The sequence below is a fragment of the Maniola jurtina genome, chromosome 18 (assembly GCF_905333055.1).
Source record: "Maniola jurtina chromosome 18, ilManJurt1.1, whole genome shotgun sequence".
In the NCBI taxonomy this organism is placed as follows: Eukaryota; Metazoa; Arthropoda; class Insecta; order Lepidoptera; family Nymphalidae; genus Maniola; species Maniola jurtina.
The window spans coordinates 12397588-12407547 of NC_060046.1; the positions used below are offsets into that span (position 1 = coordinate 12397588).

The 9960-nt window shown below is 38.6% G+C and overlaps 1 protein-coding gene across 2 annotated transcripts; it reads right to left on the bottom strand.

Moving 5' to 3' along the window:
• Nucleotides 1-271: 271 nt before the first annotated feature.
• On the bottom strand, nucleotides 272-8294 carry LOC123874597 (myogenesis-regulating glycosidase-like). 2 transcript variants are annotated; one of them, XM_045920082.1, is made up of 9 exons: nucleotides 8185-8294; nucleotides 7652-7774; nucleotides 7046-7255; nucleotides 5734-6394; nucleotides 5099-5291; nucleotides 3993-4102; nucleotides 3068-3326; nucleotides 2229-2385; nucleotides 272-923 (listed from the first exon to the last, which is right to left on the bottom strand). In XM_045920082.1, exons 1-9 carry the CDS (start codon nucleotides 8198-8200, stop codon nucleotides 652-654), a joined length of 2001 nt encoding a protein of 666 aa, XP_045776038.1. In that variant the 5' UTR covers nucleotides 8201-8294; the 3' UTR covers nucleotides 272-651. The 2 variants fall into 2 exon arrangements, with proteins under 2 accessions (XP_045776038.1, XP_045776039.1); XM_045920083.1 differs by lacking the exon at nucleotides 8185-8294 and having other exon boundaries at nucleotides 7648-7757.
• Between the last annotated feature and the right edge of the window lie 1666 nt (nucleotides 8295-9960).

Below are 9960 nucleotides of genomic sequence, written 5' to 3' on the forward strand. Positions count from 1 at the left end.
CAGAATAGTGACAAGTGAAAAAAATCTCAGGTGATTTAAAATGCTATTAAACCTATAAACAGACGTAACAGTGCCTACAGGCGTACAGTACTTATTAAAATCCATTTAAAATCAATTATTAAAACATCTGTTTTTTTTTTGTTGAATACGTGTACGAAGAATGCATTTTGAAATTAGTCTGTAGAGGTAATCAGCTGTACAGACTAATTTTAAAATGCATTCTTTTTTACCAATTGATTTTTTATAATTTTTGTGAGCCGTCACAAATCACAATGTTTAACACGTTTACAATGTTACCCGTGACTACTGTACTTGGCTCTATTGGTTGAACTGACACTAAATAAATCTTTGCCTGAATTCAGAAAAAAAAAATTGCCGCCGAAAAATAAAATTTTTCTCCGCCGGCGCCATCTTTTTTCTGCACTTCTTTCAGTAAAGAAATATCGTGAGGAAACTTGCACGCCTGGAGAGTACAATACCTATTTTCAAAGGTGTGTGCTAATCCGCACTTGAACAGCGATGGATTCATTCTCATTCTTAAGAGAAGCCATGCTTCGTAGTGGGCCAGCGATGGCAGGCTTGCTTAGAAAATTAATCCCAGTCGAAAAATAGATTTATATGTTCACAATTTTATTTATTACTTAATAGAATTTAAAAGAAAATATTAATTGACAATCCTAAAAGTACCACGAGAACAGCAACGCAAGGTGTTCTTGCAGAACTTGTTAAAGCTCTATGATCTCGAATGAAGTAAGGTAGCGCGTTTAGGGGAGCTGGGTAATTTCTGATCCAAATAGGGCCTTCGTGGACCAGCGAGGTGTTCCCTTGGTCTAACCATCTGCCGACAGGAAGATAGATATCGCGAGTTGTCGCGCCCTGCGTCACTACAGGTGCTGCTAAAATATCCTCGCCGAGAAGGAATTCTGAAAATTGTAATTTAATTTTTTTTATAAAACCCGACTGTGATTTTATAAAAAGTTTTGCAAGAAATTTGAAGCAGCATGCAGCAAATTTTTTTTATAACATAGCCTGTAAGTTCTATTTAAGTGGAAATTCCTTTATGGAACAATAAATGTCTTAAGCCAGAAATAGCTGATTGAAGATTTTTTTCCACACTTGAAAATGGCGCACTTCAGCCGCCATATTGAATTTTCGCAAAAAGTATAGCCAGTGTCACTCTGTTGATTGGTAAGGATTCTAACGACACCCCGTTCATACAAATCTATTCTGGCATTTAGAAGTTATTATAAGTTATATATATAGGTTGAATAATAACCGTGAATAAACTAATGAATATTACCGTCCCACTTAGCGTGCGTAGTGCTGCTATCCACCAAACAGACTCGTTGACAGGCGCGCGCTCTGCCACGGAGCGCTGGCATGCCCTGATGATGTCTGGCATTCATGGAGCGCTATACTAGGTAACTAAACAATGAATATTACCGTCCCATAACCGTTCCACAGGTGTGTCGTTGGGCACTAACCACCAAAAGACGCATTAACAGGCGATCCCGCTACTGCGAAGTGTTGGCATGCGTTGATGATGTCTGGCATTCATGGAGCGCTAGGTACTAGTTAACTAAACAATGAATATTACCGTCCCACTTAGCGGGCGTAGTGCTGCTATCCACCACACAGACTCGTTGACAGGCGCGCGCTCTGCCACGGAGCGCTGGCATGCCCTGATGATGTCTGGCATTCATGGAGCGCTATACTAGGTAACTAAACAATGAATATTACCGTCCCATAACCGTTCCACAGGTGTGTCGTTGGGCACTAACCACCAAAAGACGCATTAACAGGCGATCCCGCTACTGCGAAGTGTTGGCATGCGTTGATGATGTCTGGCATTCATGGAGCGCTAGGTACTAGTTAACTAAACAATGAATATTACCGTCCCATAACCGTTACAATATAACCGATCAACAGTGGTGTCGTTGGGCGCTAACGACCAAAAGGCGCATTAACAGGCGAGCCCGCTACTGCGAAGTGTTGGCATGCGTTGATGATGTCTGGCATTCATGGAGCGCTAGGTACTAGTTAACTAAACAATGAATATTACCGTCCCATAACCGTTACAATATAACCGTTCCACAGGTGTGTCGTTGGGCGCTAACCACCAAAAGGCGCATTAACAGGCGAGCCCGCTACTGCGAAGTGTTGGCATGCGTTGATGATGTCTGGCATTCATGGAGCGCTACACTAGCTAACTAAACAATGAATATTACCGTCCCATATAGCGTGCGCAGTGGTGTCGTTGGGCGCTATCCACCACACAGGCGCGTTGACCGGCGCGCCCTCTGCCACGGAGCGCTGGCATGCCCTGATGATGTCTGGCGTATAGCGTTCATGGAGCGCCACTAATTCTCGACTGATTTGCACCGTCTGTATAAACGATCAATCTGTATGATAAGAGATCATAACCCAATTCCTGCATTCGGATTTTAAGTTAGTTATGTCTAATGTTAAATTCTGTTAGAATTAAATGCACAAAGTTGTCATGAATTTAGTATTAAATAAAATAGGAGTCTTTCAAGGCTCAAAACTTTAAAGTCAATATTTTTTTCAATGTTTTATCTATATACTTATCAATAAGCCTAGATAATGACGAGCCAATTTGATGTAATACTTATAGTTTTGAGCGTACAATATCAAATAATGTAGTTATCACCCCCCTTCGTTTGTATGAAGGAAGTGCCGTTGCCACAGTGTAACGCATATCAGTATTCCGGCTGAGATTCATTTTTGTACAATGCGCAGTTATACACCTCGTATTCACACTGGACTAAAATTGTTTCGCGACTACTAAAACTCGATCCCTCCCTCTAATTTTTCGGAGTTGTGTGTTTTCAAACAAATAAATACCACTTGCTTTAACGGCGAAGGAAAACATCATCGTGACGAAATCCGCATGCCTGAGTGTTCTTCATAATATTCTCATTCTCAGAGGTATGTGAAGTCTGCCAATCCGGACGGGGCAAGCATGGCAGACGATAGCCCCAAACCTTTCTCATTTTAAGAGGAGACCCGTCCTCAGAAGTGGGCCAGCGATGATGATGATACCAACCTCACTATCGTAATCCCAAGGCACGTAAGAGAACTGCATGCTGGGCATAAACACATTAGCTTGCAGCCACCGAATGAACAGCTCCTTCGAAGGTCTTGTGTTGTTGTAGCCATTACCACCGATCATATCTGGCAGGACCAGCGTGTAACCGTTGATGTTCATCTGCAGTAAGGTCGTGATGAGGGTCGGAAGACCGTTCTCGAACGTGAAGTATGAATCCTTGTCGATCATGCGCACGAAGATTGGAAGGTTTTGCGTTCTAGGAAAAGAAATATTCTGGTACTAAAAAAAATTTATACCTAATCTCCACCATCTCAAGCATTTGCTTTTATATTACGGTTCTGAAAGAATTTGTAGATTTGCCACTACACAAAATTGTGTAAAAACACACTTAGTAAGTTACACAGTTGATGCGTTCCGTGAGAAAATTCTGTGGAAGCAATCGACTGAGTTTTCAGTTGCCCACAAGATGGTGTAGTGTTTTTTTTTTCTTATGGCGTAGTGTTGTTACATATCGTAACTTTTTATGATTTGAAAAGAGTAACTGCTGAGTTCCTGGAAATGAAATAAAATAGGACAGCATGTGTCACCTATTGATAAGTGAAGAGATTACCACCGGTTCAAAATGCTTGCCGGCTAATCTCACTAGAATCCGAATGCCTAACTGGTGGTAGAGTCACACTCACAGACGTAATATAAGAAGCACTAGCTTTCCTTGTTTTCCTACATGAAATATACTTATTTTTTTTTTAAATCGTAAAGTGCTGACAGCAGTACTTTACGAAATTTACATTAAAATTAATAATTTACATTAAAAAAAAATTACATTAAAATCTAGCCTATGAATGACATGAAATAAATGAGAAGAGATCTTTAATAAGAAGTTGTTAGGTTTGGATTAATTTGAAAAGCAGTATCTAGGTACCTGTATCCAGACCGTACTTCAACCATAGATCCGAACTGCGCGACGCTCTTTACGTATTCTGTTGTAATAGCTGAAGGTTGTCCATCAATTTCACTTTGCAGAACAGGAATCTGGACAAAAATATGTAAAAACTTAGGTAACCCCTAAAAGTAATGTAATAGTGATATGAAAGAAGTAAAACACAATAATTTACAGTTTTTCAGAACAAAATTTCACCTTCTGTGTCATTGTATTGTCATTTGAAAAAGTTAATTTACTATAGATATTTGTAAATAAATGGGGTGGAGAAGCAAACCAGAGTTTTGGAAGTCCAAAGTTGGTAACTTGATTGATGGGTAAACTTGCTTGATAAAGCCAAGGGCACCTAGGACTGCAAGTGCATACTGTAGGTACTCAGTTGTAGATTTGATGATGAAATTCACTCGTCACTACTAAATTGAATTTATATTGCGACCAATCTATACATATAATAAAATTGTAGAAAAGTGGTGTCTGTACAATGGAAATATATAAAAAAAAAGTAGCAGGGGTTGTTATTATATCGATGCCGAACCCGAAATTGTAATTAATTTTTTTTTGTCTGTTTGTCTGTTTGTCTGTTTGTCTGTGTGTTTGTGCACGCTAATCTCAGAAACGGCTTATTCGATTTAGATACGGTTTTCACTAATATATTGTAGTAAGCTTCACTTAGGATTTAGTGTTTATTTCATGTCAATCGGTTCATAAATAAAAAAGTTATGTCAATTTAAAGAATCACGGCGCCTCGCGCCTGAGCGTCCGTGGCTATATAAAGCGCGAAAAGTCACTATTCCACGCGAACGAAGTCGCGGGCACAGCTATATTAAGCTATATTTATTGAATTTTGGGTGAGGACCTAAATGGCAAAAAGCGAAACAAGTGAACGAGATACCTTCTTGGCTGGGTAGCACGTATTCTCACTTCCCATAATAATGAATGTAAAAGTGTATTTGTTTGTTGGTTTGTTCTTTAATCACGCCTAACGGAGAAACGGTTTGGCGTGTTTTTTTTTTTTGACATAGGTTACTTTTTGTCCCGGAAAAAAACAGAGTACAGCAGCAGAGAAAAGAAAAACTCAAAAAGCTTACCTGAGGAGACCAGCTGGTTTCTCCACCATCGAACTTGAAGCTGTCGATGCCATATTGGTCATGCAGTAGCTGCACTCTATCGTTGTACCACTTGCGGGCTTCAGGCTTGGTGAAGTCCACGTAGGCTGCCGTTGTGCCGTTGTCATTCCACCAGCTTGTCTCCTCTGAACCTTCTTCTGAAATGACTAGGTAGCTGAAAAAAGACGCAAGGTACTGAAGGTACATACCTTCAAAGATATCTTCATCTTTCTTATTGTATAAAAATTTGCATCCAGCATAAATCAAATACATTGTAAATATACAGCGTGACATATAAATGAGGTTCTTCTAGGGTTATTAGGAACCAATTGAGCTCAGCCAGCCAGGAAGTGGAAACTACTGGTACCCAAGTTGTGATCTTTCTGTATATTTTTACTTTTCAATGAAACAATAAAATTAATTCTAAAAAAAACTACTCTACTAAAGGCTTGAATGATACTTTTCTAAAAGTAGGCAAATTGAGAATTACTATTTTAAAACCATCTCAGTGAATGGTTTCGATAATCTCATACGGAGGGTACTTCAAGAAATCATCGAACTTTAGGTCACCCCTGTATTTCGAAATACATATTTAAATAAAATATCTCAAAACTTACCCGTCATTTAAAGCATCTGTATACCAAGGCTTACAACCCTTATTCATGAAAGGATGCATCCAAATAGTCACTCTAAACCCTTTCGCTTTCAAAGCACTAACCGTATTTGACATATTTGGGAAACGAGCAACATCTACCGTCAACGAACCGTAGCAAATCTCCCAAAGATCGTCAATTTCGAACTGACTGTTCGTGAAATTGTATCTGTTGATTTCATCAGCGAATGCTAATACTACGTCATGGTTCACGGCGGTTTTGTATCGGGCCCATGTGGACCAAATGGGAGATTTGATCATTTTTTCATCGGGATATCCAGTGGGTTTGCCCAGAACGGTTGCAACGGCGTGTTCATGAGCCTCTCTGACGTTATCGAAAATTCCGATGACGTAGGACATTTCCAGGCGATCCCTCCTGGTTGAATAGGGCGCTTTGACCTCGGCAACGAAGCAAGTGGTGCTCTGCTGTATCACATTCTGGTCGACGAATAAAGGGACTTTCTTGTCAAAGGACAAGTAGGTTCCGTCGGAACCCAGCCAGTAGGGCTCAGCGATACCGCAGTTGTCGGCTTCCTTGGTGACGTAGGAGTACTCCGGGAGGACGAGTTGCTCGATTGGCCATAACTGACGCTTCTGCTGCGGGCCTCCGTACCAATGATTTGATCCTAAAAATTATTGTTTATAGTCTTGTCTTGCATATATCTACTATAATAATATTAGTATCTAATCATAAATCATTATAATCGTCAGTAAGGGGAAAATACTTGTAGTTAGTAATAATTATAATAATTATATGTCTGAAGAGAGTAGCTGAAGATGAGATACGATTTGAAGTACCTATTGAGTATGTACTTGAAATACTTCAATTATGGTTAATAGAGGAATTCCTGAAGTTACGTGATGTACGTCACGTAGCTTTGGTAGCTTACCAAGTGACTTACTTATACCGATTTTCATATACTTTTCATACACTGAAGCTTTTGGTAGATATATATGTCACTACATGCTGTGCAGTCACCTAAATACTCTCCACTCTCTACTTCACGGTATTGCTCTAAGCATGAAACTATGAAAGTTACCTAAGTTCACTTATAAGACCAAGGTGCTCACAGCTATGCCATAAAATGCGTTGGTATTTTCATAGTTATCACTCTATCCGTGCACTAATTACACGCCTAATAAACGAGGTGCCTATAAATAACCGTGTTTGATTCCTGATCCTTGGCTTATAGTATCCTATGTATGTATCTCTATGTATATTATGTGTATAGTATCAAGTCAGCCTTGTAAACATATATGCCTCTTTGTACACTTACCTAAGTTCAGACAGTCAACAAGACGTCCTGAAACTAGTGCTGTCCACTCGATGCTGATTACGTGTCCTTTCTTCGGCTCCAATATCTGTCGGCTGCTGATGCGCACAGACTGGTTGTTGGGGAAGTTGACAACTACTGCGTCGCCTGATCTAGCCCCCGCGGCCACACCGGCGTTACGGCCTATCCACATAAGCGTGCTTGACGCATTTTCTGTAAAAAAAAAGGTTCCGACGAATTGAGTACCTCCTCCTTTTTTCGAAGTTGGTTAAAAATCAAATCAAATGAAATTATTTATTTGCTGATTGTTGGTAGGTACATAAATTCGTAGTTAATTATTATTTTTTGTTTCGAACCACAATCTGCTATACCATGGTGCGCCAATTTAAAATTATATTATCATTATGATATTGAAATCATAAAACAGATTTTGTATATTGATGATAAAATATGACAAATTTCAAAATGGCTGCCATGCAAATTAAAAAGTGCATAGTAGTATTGTGTCTTGTGCGATACCTGGCTTCAGGTTCCCATTCCTAGCATCTTTTTGTTAAATAAGCTTTGCTTCAAAATGAGCCGAAAGTTTGGTAGACTGGTTGTACTCACTTCTCTGTACTATGACGTTCAGACCTCCATTGGCATGGTCCTGCACGCGTACGATGAAATCGGATTGGCTGACCACGTTCAAATCGACGACAGCCAGAACACACGCAATGAGCGACGCAAACACTATATTATATAAATAAGAATTGTTACACTGGTTATACTAATTTCACTGCAATGTGACGTTTTAAAAATGTGGCTAATATAAAAAAAATATACGCGCCGAATTGATAACCACCTCCTTTTTGGAAGTCGGTTAGAAATTGATATTCTACGTGATTTTACGTTACAATTTGTAAACCAACCTACATGCAGAATCTTAGGTTCCTAGTTAAAACCTAAGATTCTGTTTTTTGTAGACCTCCAGCCTTTTATCGATCAGTTAATCATTTATGTATTAAACTTTTATAGATGGATTTCATTTAAAATGTAGATAGATTATATTATTCTAAGAGTACCTCAGTCTAATATGCTTTAATATAAAAAAAAAAAGACTTTCACAGGCTCAAACAAATTAACAAAGTCGCCATACTCACCAACCGTCCTGAACATCGTGATCCGTCGGCAGGCTATGGTCCACTGAAGGCTATCGTCCTTCCAAGTTATTATGACTGCATTTACTTAACACTAAATTATCATTATCTACGTGGTAAGCATGTATCCTATTCAAATCCATACTTCCATACTAATATTATAAATGAGAAAGTGTGTCTGTCTGTCTGTCTGCTACGTTTTCACGGCCCAACCGCTGAACCGATTTTGATGAAATTTGGTACAGACATGGGCTACATCTCGGGGAAGGACATAGGACTTTTTATCCCGGAAAATCAAAGAGTTCCTACGGGATTTAAAAAAAACCGAAATCCACGCGGGCGAAGCCGCGGGCATCCTCTAGTTATAGATAAATGCTCAAAGTGCTTGGTGAATTGAGGAACTTTTCTCATTGACTGTTGTTCAGTGATAACAGGAAATGTTCTTCTTTCTTAAGCAGGTAAGCCTATGGCGAACAGGTACGTAGGTACATAACTCTTCTTCGATTTTCCGAAACACATTTTTTTTTAATGATGTTACCGCAAATTCACGGTTTTCGGTTTTATTGCTTTACTTGTGCTATAAGACCTACCTACCTGCCAAATTTCATGATTCTAGGTCAACGGGAAGTACCCATAGGATTTCTTGACAGACACGATGGACGGACGCGAGACAGACAGACAGACAACAAAGTGATCCTATAAGGGTTCCGTTTTTCCTTTTGAGGTACGGAACCCTAAAAATGGAAAAAATGTCGTTTAGCGCCTTGTGACGCCATTGATTACCTGTACCTACTGCGCCAACGTTAATAATTAAAATAATTATGTTAAAAATAAAGAAAAATCATGGTTTTTTTTAATTATTCTCTTATAATTAATTCTAGCCCCATGAACTAACGCTATATAAAATATCACATCATTTTATTACTACAAGTACAGTTCAAGACCCTATTGCAGAGGTCTGCATTTCAAATTGTATCACGAGTAACTATGTACATATCTTGCTATAGCGCTCTATATATATCTAACCTAAGTTTAGCAAAATCAAAGCAGGTAAAGGTTCTATAGAAAGAACAAGCCTTTAAGGTGGAAGCGACGGGCCTGCCCGCGAAATTCAAATTTAATTTGGTTTTTCGCAATTTGTAAACTAATACGACAACTTTGGCTTATGATATTCTAATTCCGACAGTGGCAGTATCATCCTCACAGGTTTATATAAAAATCTTTACTTGAAAGGGTCCAGGTTAAGAAATTAATTCTAGTATCGACTAATTTGTGAGAATAGTCGATACTAGAGTCGAATTTCGCGGGCAGGCCCGTCTCATGCACCTTAAGGCCCTAACCCTGTCATCAAAGTTCAAACTCCAATCAATGTGCATGAACCATAATAGTTTTGTATAATATATAACGCAAACAATAGTTTAATCATATAACGTCATAATTACAACCTGAAGTTATCAGTGACTTGCGAACCTTCTCAAGTAGCAGTTACACTTGTGATAACAATTAGGTATAGATACTAAATCTTAGAGATAAGCAAAGTGCATACCTTTGAAAATTTTATTAATATTGTGAAACTTTAAGAATTAAAAAAATTTGCTACTTAGGTAACTTTGCAACGTTGCTTTGCTAAATAACTTAACGATTTCATTTTTTTTCTCCTTTATTTATTTAAAAGGGCTTTTATAACCATGTACATGTCAGCCCTATTATAATCTAATTACTTAAATAAAAGAAACACAATATTCTTAACCTAACAAAATAAACAGATAGAAAAAAAAA

Coding starts and splice junctions, on each gene's coding strand:
- LOC123874597 (XM_045920082.1), bottom strand. Junction 6,395..7,045: donor TGTTGACTGTCTGAACTTAG/GTAAGTGTACAA, acceptor AATAATTTTTAG/GATCAAATCATTGGTACGGA. Junction 924..2,228: donor TGCGCACGCTATATGGGACG/GTAATATTCATT, acceptor TACAATTTTCAG/AATTCCTTCTCGGCGAGGAT.